The sequence below is a fragment of the Manduca sexta genome, chromosome 24 (genome assembly GCF_014839805.1).
Source record: "Manduca sexta isolate Smith_Timp_Sample1 chromosome 24, JHU_Msex_v1.0, whole genome shotgun sequence".
NCBI classification, from domain to species: Eukaryota; Metazoa; Arthropoda; class Insecta; order Lepidoptera; family Sphingidae; genus Manduca; species Manduca sexta.
Window position 1 is genome coordinate 2022599 of NC_051138.1, and position 14647 is coordinate 2037245.

General features: G+C 36.6%; 1 protein-coding gene and 1 non-coding gene across 4 annotated transcripts in view; one reads left to right on the top strand and one right to left on the bottom strand.

Annotated features, from left to right (window-relative positions):
• Positions 1 to 14647, bottom strand: part of LOC115451818 (probable phospholipid-transporting ATPase IF) — a 33343-nt gene that overhangs the window by 8911 nt on the left and 9785 nt on the right. For all 3 annotated transcript variants that reach the window (XM_037442186.1, XM_037442187.1, XM_037442188.1), the window contains 4 exons: positions 10538 to 10736; positions 7171 to 7296; positions 946 to 1167; positions 221 to 400 (listed from right to left, as the gene is read on the bottom strand). In XM_037442186.1, coding sequence (XP_037298083.1) covers positions 221 to 400; positions 946 to 1167; positions 7171 to 7296; positions 10538 to 10736 — 727 coding nt within the window. The remainder of the gene's footprint in view (positions 1 to 220; positions 401 to 945; positions 1168 to 7170; positions 7297 to 10537; positions 10737 to 14647) is intronic.
• Trnap-agg lies at positions 5711 to 5782 on the top strand. Its single transcript has one exon. It is a non-coding gene; the product is annotated as a tRNA-Pro (tRNA).

Consider the following 14647-nt stretch of genomic DNA (forward strand, 5'->3'; position numbering starts at 1 on the left):
ATGACTAACGAACTTACTTGATGGTTAAAATAAACTGCCTGTAAACGTTTTCAATGTCAGAGGAATAATTTTTGTTGTTGTCGACCTTAAAGGAATGGGGATGAAATTCTACGACATTAACATACGAAGTCAAAAGTATTATCCGGGTTATTGGAATCATACTTTTGAATGCTTGATTTACTCTGCGACTTAAATCTCTAGACTATATCATCAAACTTACCCGTGTACACAGCGCATCCGATTGCCCACTCAGTATTCTTGACCCTGGAACCCCTCAGCATCAAGTTATCAGGTGACAGTACCAAGCTGTCCAAGCCAGGTATCTCCAACCGACCGTAGAACGTGTACAGATCCGCCACGGGGTTCGGTACTTCGATACGCATGTGTTGGGGAAGGATGTCTGTGGGGAGAGAGTTTCATATAAATAATTCATGAAAGTGAACTTTTCACCAAAGAAAAAAGATTTTAGTAACAAGACAATAAATAATTTTAATGGGTATAATTAAATATCTAGCAAATAAAAATAATGAAATACACTAATGACCTAACCTAAATAAAGATAATATAAGCATAAAAATTCAAAGCCTAATATTCTCAAAAAATTTAGAGAGAAGATACGGATTCTTAACTTATTATATACTAGTCAGAGGAAAATGAGGTGAATATTAAAGTTTCTAATGCCTATCGTTTAAGGTTCAAATTATTGGGTGATGAGCAAATATCTGTATCGTCTGTTATAAATATTATGAGAGCAAAATTCGTTCGTAGTCGTGGAATCAGACCCGTCCAGATGACTGATAAGTATATTTTTACGGAATCAGTGTCATTCGTTGCTGCCATTGTAAAGTCATGATGCTGTTAATAAACAATATTCCATTGCCCTTGTCTTTGACCGGCTCGATCAAGTCTCTTTGTTTAACGTAAATCGAAACATAGAGCACTTACCTGGAGTATACCCGATCAATGGCGGCGGAACCCTCAAGGTTTTGAGATTGGTCTCTCCATCCAGGTTGGCTGTGGTGACGTAGCATTTCCCCTTCTCCCCCACGGAGCACAGCAGCACTAGGTCTGCCGGCACCTCCCTTCCTCGCTTCACCCTTACTAAAGTCCCGGGGGCAATGGCTGAGTTCTTCACTTCTTTTATTACACCTTTGTGTACTATTTCCACTGTAAAATACGTCTGTTATCAAAAATTATCATAAACCAGTCAATGCTATATTAAACCATAGTGGCAAAACACTGGTTAAGTTACTGATAATAACGGCCAAGATGGTTTAAAGTGCGCCATTTTTGTTTGTTTCTTTGAATGACGAGACGTGCTTGCCGTTCGCCTGATGGTAAGCGATACGACCGCTCATAAACAGTTGAAACACCCAACACCTTGAATTACAAAGTATTGCTTGGTATTCCACTACGCTCGCCATCCTGAGGCATGAGATGTTAATCTTATTATGTCCAGTAGTTACACTTCACACGTGCAGTATACCAAAATGCGTACAACAAAAGCGCAATTCCAAGCTCCTAGTATTTTCATAATATAGTCAATGCCAAATAGCAGATGCCAATTCGTTTAGTGGTACCAAGGTTACTCATATCAAAAAAAATCGCTACAATATCTAAACCTTGGTCACTCAGATACGTCCTTATCTCCGAGATCAGATAACTTGAACTATTATATTTAGGTCTTTTGAACATTCAACTGTTACTATATTGTTTTGACAGTTTTATCGTGAAATCCTTATCATATCTACGTATGATTTATGTAACGGTGGTTAGTAGACCAAAATAGACCATGTTCCTATGCTCATTCGAGGGAGTAAATAAAGAAGTTACGTTAAGCCGATATTATATTCTATGCTATAACCAACATAGCGCTAACTACTTTCAAAGCAAGCCCATAGTCAATATGTATTTCTACAAATCGTTAATGCTAATAGAACAAATAAATGTACGGGAATGACATACTCTAGAGATACGTCTATCGCTAGAACATCTTTTTCTGATACATAACGATAGCATGCTTAATTGCAGGCACAGTCTAAATAGAAAAGGCTACTTGTATTTTTTGTAGACGAATAAGTAAATTGTTACAATAATCATATAATTCAGGGTAAACCGATTTTAATAAAAGCATCACAACAGTTCCACTAAAAAAGATGGACCGAACTACGTTTTGGGTTGCTAGATTAATATTTGATATTACCCTATTTATGCGTTATTATTACGTATTGTTATTGACTGATAGAAGAAACGCAATTAATCCTTATCTACCTTCATATTTCCGTACATTATATGTAATAAACATTACAACTGTATTGCTATAAATGCATTACGTTTACTGTTTCATTGGCGATTAAGCATTTTGTTCTCCGATAGTCAATGTCACATAGGAATGTGAAAATATAAAAAAAACATCTTTATTAATACAAATTATACGAGGAAAGAAACATGCAAGAAGACAAAGTAAAAGATAGGCTGATGATTTTATATATCTATATACATAAATGGAAACAATTGGATAGCCACTGCAACTGATAACTTAAATTGGAGAAAGATGAAGAAGACTTTTGCCGCCCAAGAGGGGAACACAAGCAAAATTAAATAATAATATATGAAACAAATTCTTTTAATTATGTACTTATATAGTTGTGGGAATACAAAGCTAAATAAATAAACCTTCCCCCGTGATCACAATGCTGTGAAGTAAAATATTTAAACTGCGAAAAAATCAGAAAAATAGTACAATTTTAATAAATAAATCTCACTATCATACTTTTTACCCTATTATTATAAATGAAAAATAATATGAAAACATTTAGATGTTTGTTAGACGTAAATGCTGAAACAGCCGAACGGATTTAGATGCAATTTGTCACACATGTAGATCCCATTTTTTTTATAGGTGCACGGCCAATGACCACACTGAACCTGATGGTATGTGAAGTGGGGTCCAGTAGAATGTCGACTGCCAAGAGCTTATTACCCTTCAGCAGTCAACACTATTACGGCGGCCTGTTGCCATCGGTATTTTTTCCAGTAATTTGCTCCTATAGGAAATAATGGTTTTTCTTACCAGATTTTTTAAATAGATGGCGCTGGCATCGTACAGGACGTGACGCTATAATTCGCTACAGTGTTTTAGGTACTTTTGTAGCAATAAAGGCTTTTCACGCCATCGAACTCGTGACTAACATTTAATAAATTATAGAAATACGACTTTAACGATGATTTAAAAGATTTGTATACAGTTTCTAACAAAATATATAATTTATGAAAAAAACTTGTAGACTCGTAGGTGGCATAAAACTGGTCTCTCCTTCGAATCTCGCAGTTGTAGGAAAATTCGTCCGACTCGCGACTTCTGCACGTGGATAAGAATTACGATAAGATATTGGACCTTACGTGGATTTAAATATGCAAGACATCAGATGATTTATGGTAGGTTTTTACAATAAATCATCATAATTATTTATTTTGTTAATTAATATTTTATTCGGCACATTATGACTATTATGTACTAAATCAGTTATCTACCATCTTTATATTCGGATTGATTATTTGTCGCATTATGAAATGTTTCCCCGTCCAGAAATGACGTCAAAAAGCTTATCAAAAATAAACTAACGATTAATGTAAAAAAACTGATTTGAATTCTAAAACCGAATATAATTTTACTAGGAGAGGATAGATGATGAGGGTTGTCATTTTTTAGAAGTAACAAATAGCAATGAATATCAATAAAATATTACAAATATCTATCATTATGTAATGCGTGTAACAAAATATAGGTGAATATCAAACTTGAACATTATGAAATGTTACTTATATCCTATTATAGTATTATACATATACGTGCATTAAGTACTCTATGAAAACAGAGATATACCAAAAATAAAGTACCAGTGCGTGATATAATCAAACGAAAAGCCACTAAATTTTAAATCTTTTTTTCTATTAACTTGAAACGTGGACTTTATAACCGCATTAATAAAGTTACGTCTAGATTGAACGCGAGTGACAATCCTGCACACTATACTTAGTGCAAAATCGATGTCAATCCGATTCCATATCGATCAGCACCGTTTCCGCAATAAGATAACGTGGGTAATGATTAAACCGTCCATGACTGATAACACAGGTGCATTCGCAGATTTAATACTATTCATAAAATAGATCATAAATTTAATAACCAAATGTCGTAACAAGTTATTTACAGTTTTGTCAAATATAATGGGCGTTTAGAACATAGGTACCGTTTATGTATAGATTTTTGTTTTAAGAAATTCACAATTTCTATAAAAGGAAAGCATATTGGATTACTTAAGGCCTATGCACATCGAAAATGGCAGATGATTTAAATTTTTACCAAAGGACATGCAAGCTTATTTAATAAGAATAACGACATAAATTCTATTTTTTTAAATTGATTCCGTGGCATCGTAAGGGATTCTTTACACGGTATTGAAGCGCGCGCAAGAGAACTCACCGCGGGCGAACCACGGGCGAGACCTAGTCATTTCACAAAGAATTGTATGTAACGAGAACGTCTAAAATCAGCTATTAAAAATATTCCAGATTGGCATACCGGATGTACCTATATAGGATGTAAGTATACGCGTTGACTAGAAAACGTGTCACTATAGCGGGATTTCCATTAATCATCAACATCGAACTGACTGATAAAGTAATAATTCTGCGAAATAGGTACACGATTCGAAATGGCATTTGAAATATACATTATCGCCATTTGCAATACGTTGATATGAGATACGTAATCAATTTTATGTGTAAGTACATTTAGATGTTGATACCATTAATCAATAAAACACATCTCTGGTAAGCTCACGTTAATCCAAGTCTTTTATCACAAAATATTTCATCATCATCATAATTTTAGCTGGGAATCGTCCACTGCTGGACATAGGCCTCCCCCATTGACCGCCATAGGGACCGGTTCTGGGCCGCCTTCATACATCGGACTCCGGCGACCCTCACCAGTTCGTCGGTCCATCTCATGGGAGGCTTGTCTACGCTACAAAATCTTTATATATAACTATAAGTATATTTTAATTAATTATTATACATCTGTTGGCATAAAGATACCATTTATTATCTTTTCTTGGCAGTGGATACTGAATATATTTGGGATCTTTGGGGATATATCCATGGGTCACGTTCCAGCGTCACTCGGCTTATATTTCCCAATAATAAAAAGGGCTGAGAAAGCGGCAGGGCAAAATGCCGAGGACCGTCCAGGGGGGCAAAGTTATTTGTGATACTTAACGCTAGATTCAGTTATTACTTTGCCGTAACAAAAAGAGTTTCTGTTCTATAAATGTGGTCAGAGTTTCGTTGTAGTAATGAATTGAGTATGAATGGCCGAACGAACGGGAAGAGACCAATATATAATTTACTCGTGTATGGGTAGAAGAGATTATTGATTCCGCAAAACCTGAGCTCGAAGCAAATATTTGCATTACAAAAAATATTTGTTGTTGAGTCTCTATTTTTGGAAACTTGTCTGACTTACCTTTGTGTTACTTCGTGGAATAGGCTATTCATCTATATGTGTTTAACAAGAGTCCCCGTTATCAAGAAATTAAAAATTGCTGTTATAACTACTGACCGAGAATTATAATTAAATAAGAAAATTTGAATAAATATTTCCCTAAAGCGATAAAGGAACGAAATTTCATACTAAAGTTGTGTCGGCTCGTTGGTCTAGGGGTATGATTTTCGCTTAGGGTGCGAGAGGTCCCGGGTTCAAATCCCGGACGAGCCCAAGTATTTTTTTACTTCACGCTTTGAATATTTTTCGAACAGAAATTTGTAATCGTACTACTTCTGGTCTATCAAAGTAATAACTAACAGTCATAATGGTTTTTTAATTTCTTAAAAGATTATAAAGTAGACTGACACGTAAGACAATGAATAAAAATTAATAGAAATGTATAACTAAAACATATGTTCTGCATGCCACTTCGCTCCCATGAATATGAACTTTTTTAATAAATTTACCGATCGATCATAGTGCGATCTATATTGATGTAAATACAACATAATTAAGTAAGTAGGCAAAATCGTGTAGCAAACATTGTACAAAAGTTCATTTTAGGAAGACTATGGGGTTATTCTCTGTAAACGCTTCCAAAAGTTAAACAGTTGTCTTTAAAATAAATCTATTATGCGGATTTCATCGCGGTTATATAAATATAATAATTTCCTCCGACGTTTCGAAGACTGCAACCTGCGTAGTCACGAGTTGAAGAGTTGACGTTTTTTTTTTTTTTAACATACATACATACATAACATCACGCATTTTATCCCCGAAGGGGTATGCAGAGGCGCAACTAGGGCACCCACTTTTCGCCAAGTATGTTCCGTCCCATGATGTGATAGGGGGCGAGCCTGTCGCCATATCGGGCACAAATTCCAGACTCCGGGCTGATACTGAGCAGAAAAACCCAAATATCACTTTGCCCGACCCGGGATTCGAACCCAGGACCTCAGAGCGCTCCGCCCTGTGGAATGGGGGCGTTTGAAGAATTCCACCACGGTATTCTTTGCCTGTCGTAAGAGGCGACTAATAGGGGCCACGAAGGGGGTCGTCGGCGGGCAGCAGGGGGTTGTCCGCCCTCGTGCATTTTTGTGCATTTTTGCACATCTTTCGGTTGCCCCCGGGATGGACGGCAGTGTGCTGTTGGCCTCACACTGCCGTAGACGCCGAGGGCGTCCTTCGGTGCGCGGGGGCTTCTGAGCCCCCCCCCCCCCCCTATAGGAGACGGGCCGCAAGGCGGCACCGCGCAGGGGCGGCTGCGGTCGCAGACTAGACACTTCAACGTCAGAGGAAGCCCGCAGCCGTCCCTAATGCGCCGAAGAGGGCCACCGCGGAGTTTTAGCTGGTAGGCCGTGCATAGGTTAAGTTGTATATAGGGTTAGGGACTCGGCCCGGCGGTCGCCTGAAGGTCACCATCAAATCCGGGCGGCTCAACGCCGGGCCGTAAGGCACGGTTACCCCAGCATAACCGCTCAGTCGCCCCACACGAAGGCTGGGCGGTAGTAATAAGGCACTTTCTCCGCGAAAACAAAAAAAAAAAAAGGACCTCAGAGCGCTATTGTAGTTTTTTTTTAATAATGTAATATTATGTAGCTATCGTGCGATAAACTCACCTATTTGATTATTAACTTTATTGTCAGCTTTATGCCGGAGCCAGTCTTCGTAACCCTGCTTAGCTGCAGTTACCAGCACCATGAACGAGAGAGGCAAGATGCTGGTAAACGGTGACACTGGGCTATCTGTAAACGAAGAAAAATCAAAGCAATCGACAGTAAATTGCAGGTAATAAATGAGACCAGCCCCGGATCTAAGGGGGGGGGGGTGTAGCCGGGGCCCCTGCCCCGGGCGGCAAATTCAAACTTAGCAGACGAATACATAACTTATCATTAACGGAACTTTGACTACTGAGACATCCAGTACATTCAATACTAAAATTATTTCCTGTTGGGCGCAAAATCATGATGACAATGACAAAGGTAAAAATATAGGCGGCATTTTCCAAATTTTGTCCCGTCTCGAAAAAATTCCATATTCGGGACTGTATCGGACCATGGAACATCTCAAGATTATGAGCGGTCTCAACACAGTTTTGTGAATCAAATATTTGGGTGTTATTTTTGTTTACAAGTCGTCACGTCTATGCCGCTTGCCCTATATACTGATCAAAATAGGCACCAGAGGTAGCCACGATCATTGAAATTTGTTTAGGTTTACTTTGTTATATTTCTTTCAATATTTTAAGTAACAGGGCACTCGTAAGGTTTACAATACTTTCAATACATCTACTCCTAAAATGAAAGAGAGTTCTGCATCGTTTCAGTCCTTTTTGCATGATCGTCATTGCTACAACGTACTACATGTATGTTGTAAGCATATTGGATATATTTATAAGTATGTATAAAAGTCGTGTGCTATCGAGATTAATAATAAAACAATCACATATCTTATCGGGAATGGACTCTCAATTTCTAATGCATCTAGGAGTACTTCCTCCGTCATTGTTATATTTATAATATCATGTAATGGCGTACATAAATAGATCCGTCTAGTCTGTAAATAATATGTACTATCTATAAACTCTTTAAACCAAAAGCATCTTCCCGGCTGTGAGACCGGTGAAGTCCCACCTTTGATTCCAGGTTCAGTATCCCAGTCAGAAAATGTTCTATGATTCATTATTCAAAATAGGCCTAATAGGAGCGATGATTAATAAGGAAGAATCAAAACCCTGCGTAACTGATTTTGGATATTGAAGATTTACGTATCATAAACATGAAGTTCAAAACGACAGATCAAAACGTATTTTATCTTTGTACTCGCTATCAGTTCCTATTCTATTCTCTATTCTCTTCTATTAGTTTTCTATTCTATTTTCTTTCTACGGGTTTACTTTAGCTATTCGTCCGGTTCGATTTATCGCAAGGATATGCCATCGAATATTTCTTTTGTTTTTTGCGTTAATGATTATAGAAAGGCATCTCGTCTAAGGTCCACACTACAATTTCACACTCAAACAATTTCTGCCTATGCTATGTTACCAACAGTGAGAAAATGATTTTCCCACTTTTATTTCTTTTAAACTTGCAACGCATACTTATCCTGAAATTGAAGTACGTAAAAAACTGGATATCTTATCTTACATTTTATAAATAACTAATACTCGCTGTGACGTCACAAATTAGTAAAACGATTAAGAAGGAAAATCAATTTGCGTCATCATCATTACTTCGGTCTTAATCTACTATCATTTTAAAGTGTTATTTAAAAAAATTGAAAATAGTATGCCTAATATTAACAAATTAATTGGTCAAAGCATAACCGTGGCGATCTGCCCTATCCCATAAGTGATCAACAGGCCTTCTATTTGCCATCAGTCCTATCCCTAACCTTGTATTATCATTTTCTAGAATATTATTTTTGTTTCACTCGTCAATTCACAAATATATTCTAAAAGGAAAGCGTCCCTTTTTACACTGAATTCCCTTTTACGTCCAATTTCAATAAAAGATTCCAATCGTCATATTCGATACGGGAAATAATAATCAAAATAAAACTATTCTGGAATTAGCAACCCCCCCATTCGCGTAACAAGAACTCATTAATCAAAATAAGTCATTAGTACTTAAGCATGTCAATTTTTTTTTTCCGATAGATCCATTTTTGTAAACCACTGAAACAAGTTATTGTGTTGGTTTATTAAAATTGATGGTTAGAGCCTACAGATTGTTGAACATTTAAAGTTCTTTGAGCGTTTACAGACGCTGGACATCTTTTAACAGTTAGTATCATTTACTCACATGCCGTTCAATGCTATAAAGTTATGTCTACTTACTTGATGAACAGTTTATTCCTTATAACACATGTCTTAATCGATATCAATAAAGTATGTTCATATTCCCACTGCATTAATTAAAATGTAAATTTTTAATGACCGTGTGCGCAACATATTGTTTATGCAGAGTGCAAATCTATGTTAAATTCCCATAGACCACAACTTACAACATACAGCACAGAACATAGGATATTGATAACTTTATGTTTATGACACGGTTTTATATCCTAGTTATTGATGACGTAGATAGATAGATAAAAAAGTTTATTTTGGCTACAATTAACACACAGTATAACTTAAGATATACATAGACAATAGACAGGTAACGTAGATAATGACGTAGACACAGTCCCAGATCTTGAATTTTTTCGAGGCGGGGCAAAATTTAATAAATGCCGCTTCCACCCACCATTTTTACCTTTATCATCATCATCATCATCATATTGTGCCAGCGGGAAATAATTTTAGTATTGAATGTACTGGATGTCTCAGTAGTCAAAGTTGCGTTAATGATGATTTATTCGTCTGCCAAGATTGAATTTACCGCCCTCTGAATTTGCCGCCCGGAGCATGGGCCCCGGCTAGCCCCCTCTTAGATCCGGGGCTGCGTAGGCAGCATAGCTTTTGTATTTGGTTTCAGTAAAAAGTGACATTGATATTTTCTGCTCGGTATCGGTCTGCTGTATGGAATGTAATGGACGGCTAGCTCTATATTACATTGCAATTGGCATATAAGATGACTGGCGCAAGGCGGGTACGTTACATACACGCTTTATTCTACCTTACCCTGCCCTAAACATTGAAGAATTGTGTTGCTATATTATAGGTACTTATGTTATATTTTCTAAACGGAGCAAGCCATACAAGATAGACTATGTCCAAATAGGATATGAGGGTATTTACGCTCCGTGAATCGCCAGCGCCATAAGAACCGGAAGCAAGCCGTCGTTCCACGTTGGCGTACTATAAAATAGTAGTGATACCTACTCCTATTGAGCCGGCACAAATGCACATATATTTTTACGGGCACAGAGGAGTATGGTCAGAATTCAGATAGAGTCTCGATGACGAGAGATGATTACCCCACGATAGTCAACATAGTTATGCCTACCGTATAACTTTACTTTAGTTTCTGATTAATTACTCACCTATAACAATAGCAATGACTGTGACGATTAAGAAGTAGAAGTTGACGACCCTGCGGAACTGCTCGGTGAGGTTCTTGGGTAGAAACATGAGCAGCGTGTACTTGGACGTCTTGATCTTGTTGTGCTTCTTCCTGCTGCCTTCCTCCACCACGCCGACCTCTATCAGCCGGGTCTCTTGCGCGGCGGATACTTTGTTCCGCTGTTCGACAAAAATGTGTTTTAAATACATTTATTTTAAGTTTACCTGTTTCACAAGATTCAAGTTAATTTTATTTGACTGTTATCGTATTAAATTCTATTTAATTAATTCTACATTAGTTGATAGCATTCATTTTATTACTATTTATTTGGGAACGTAGATTAAAGTGTGAATTTTGTATTTGGTAGGTTTACATTTATGTGTCGAATATCTAACATTTACTCAGAAGTTGTAAAATAGGATTTAATTTTTTCAACTGCCTGTCTTAGGGTCTAAATCTGTAAAGGTTACATAATAAGATTTCCAGGTAACAATAACTATCCGGGGATCCGGGGGTTGCCTCATTTTCATGTCGGGACATAACCGAATCTACTATTTCAAGCTGATGTCTTCACATTTCCATTTAAATTCCATTAATAAAACAATAAATTACATTACATTGTTGTGTTTGATTTTGATTCTCGGCGCAGTGGGCCTACCATCATCTCTTATTCCGACTCAGTTCAGGACCTAAACTGAACTGGTTCGCTATTTCGCACCATGATGTCGTCAAACACGACCGATATACGTCACCGCCTAATCAAGTTCAATATTGAATCGAAATTTACTATCATTCGTTCTTTGTCGTACCATTATGTACGATTGAACCTAAACTGAGTCGGCTATCTGTCAAAATAAGCGATTCAAAACAAGTTAATATTTTTGTGCCTGGATTGGTCTTGTTTGTTATTAAACACAAAAAATGAGCAATATCTGTTTTAAAATGTAATAGTGTTGCAGCATGTGTGCTCCTAGAATGTATAAGTGGCCACTTGTGACTTGCGTTCGGGCAAAAACACTCGAAAATTCTCTAGCTTGGGAAGTTTTGTTGTATCCCGTTGCCAATGATTTATTTTGGAATAAAATTTCCCATAATTTCTCATATTGAGTATAATTAACTTTTCGACGGGACAACTCACTGTAAATTATAAAACTAAGTGCACTTAAATCACTTTATTTCTTAAAGTTATTTATCTTTAGAATTGTTTATTGTTCCACAGTTTAATAATTAGTTAAAAATGCATTGGAACTTGCACGCATACTTACGCCATTATTTATTACACAACACAAATGTAAAAAACTTTAATCACAACACAGTTTAACACTACAAGAATTTAAAACATAAACAATAACCGCGCAACTCGACACTTTTGTCAAAAGCGAGAGGTGCGTTTTTAACTCGAAACAAAAATCTAAATTTAATTTTATAATAATACAAACGATAAAATATTTTCACCTAAATCAAGGTATTAAATTAAGTTTTTAGCGAGTTAATACCCGCCTTTCAATTAATTTATTAACAGTTCGTATATATTAGTCATTTTTAATTGATTTGCTTTTAACAAAATAAACAGTAACTTTTCGGAAAATAACTAACTAAGGTTTCGGAACGCAGAACTCGAAGTATTGAACAAGCGAAACACACTTATACAGTGCGTATAGGGCTATCCCTTTTTAATTTGTTGTGTAGCGAACAGACCAGAGACAAATTTCATTCACTCATCCACCGAGTTCCGACTCAAATGCGATAGTGAGTTAATGACATGATGGTACGAAATAACCCGATTCAGTTTAGGAACCTATATTGAACTGAATCAATACTGAGTCGCTCGATAAAAGATGATGGTAGGCCCTCTGTTCAGTGTTCTCCGTCGGACCGCCATATATGCGGCGGCCCTAAGCCACTGCTAGCGTTAGCTATTTGAGCTCTCCCGGGTGGAAGTTTTTCGGCACGCATCTTTAGGCGATACCATTTCTCACCAAGTTAACGGTTAATAAAGTGAATGCATCGAGCTTGGTGCCTCTCTATTTATTTTAGCGTTTCCATTACAGCCTGTGCACACGACGTTTTTAAACAAGCTAACAACGCGCTTCAATAACAAATATAACATGTAGTAAACGTCATGCATTTATAAACTGTGTATTTGTATTTTGTATTTTAAAAATTGCGCGTGAGAGAGCACACACCAAAACGCCCTTTGCATAGACCTTTAAAAGCAAGCCTCCGGTTTATAATCACTAGGTAAATATTATATGGTTTAGTTTAGTTAGCTGACTCATTCACAAAAAATGTTCAACCGTACTACATAATACCTGTATTAAGGATTTATTTAGATATCTAATCAACGCATTATTAGCGTAGAGGTTTATCCCAAAACCTCATAATGTTCGATGACTCTATATTCGATAAGAAATGATTGATTATGCACATCGGCCCACTTGGACTCGCGCCTGTAGAAACGATTTAGCTTGGTTTTTACCACTGTTTGACAAGGCTTCTGGTAATTCCAGAGAAGCCAAAATGATAGCTAAACCTGATGATCGAACCCGGGACACACCGAGTACCAGTCCACGGTCCATATTATTATGTTATCTAAGCTACAACTAAGAATGCGATATTAAAAAAATAAAGATTAGCCATTAGCACACACATTCTGAAAACTCATTATTATTTCTAATGAGATATTTGGATTCAGTACCCGTAAATGACAAGGTATTTTTTTTATCGTACTGGCTTATGTACGGCGTCTCTTTAAGGTGGTAGCTCAAGGTCCATTTTCATACATTTTGTTTCGGCTTTAATCTGGGTAACTAAACAAGTATTGGCAAGTAAAGAATTTAAATTCACGTCTAGTTAGTGATTAGTTCTCGCAGTTGAAGAAAAACGTAAAAATAATTAATAATCATGGATATTTCGGCCTTTAAAATTTCGTCATATTAAATTTTAAAGGCCGAAATATCCATGATTATTAATTATTTTTACGTTTTTCTTCAACTGCGAGAACTAATCACTAACTAGACGTGAATTTAAATTCTTTACTTGCCAATACTTGTTTAGTTACCCAGATTAAAGCCGAAACAAAATGTATGAAAATGGACCTTGAGCTACCACCTTAACATAACACATCAATGTCAAGAACATTTTGTCAGTTTCATCTATCGTCATTTTCAATAAACAATCCCAATCTGTTTTTTTCGATCTATCTCAAAAATGGACCAAGTTTTTTAACATGTTTACCAATGACTTATTTTGATTAGTTAATTCTCGGAATCAGATTGAAGATTGACATCGGGATCGTTTATTGAAAATGGCTGTTATTGGGGCGAGTCAGATCTATACTTTTTAAAATATTATTGGGTAAGACACAATCCATTATCGATATAAATTCGATGAAAACGAAACGTCGTACAAATCGTTGTCGAGATTTAGAAACCCGAGACGTATGGTCCTATAGTTTAATGACACACGTGTTAGATCCATCTGAAGAACTGTAGTTATTGATATACAATTCGTGTTATTTCTACGCGGCAATAAATTATCAAAAGCTTTATGTGATACAGTTGTTTATCTTATCAATTTGGAACTGAGATTTAGTCCTCGAAAATAACCTGCTTTGTTAGGTACGTACTTGTAAATTATGGAACCAATTGTAGAGCTATTCAGTAACAATTCATTTATATGTTGCCATCATCATCTTCAGCCTTTAGCAATGTATTGCTGTACATAGGCCGCCCCAAGAGATTACTAGACTAATACTAACCAGATAGAAACGGCCTGCATCTAGAGAGTTCTTGCAACTTCAACCGTCGACGTGGATATCGAACGCTGCGCATTTACAACTCTTGTTAACCACCAAACTATTATTGTAATTACATTTTTCATGCTAGCATACAGAGAAACTAAAGAGAATAAATATGAAGACGATATATTCAATATTAAACGTTACTTCTTTTTTAAATTTCAACAACTACCCTTAACAGAATGACGTGAAGAAAAACGAGCCGTCTGCCTTTTAATTGAACCAGAAGAGGAAAGGGAAGATGAAACATTCAAAATGTACCACAATCTTAATAAGAGGATTACGTATTAA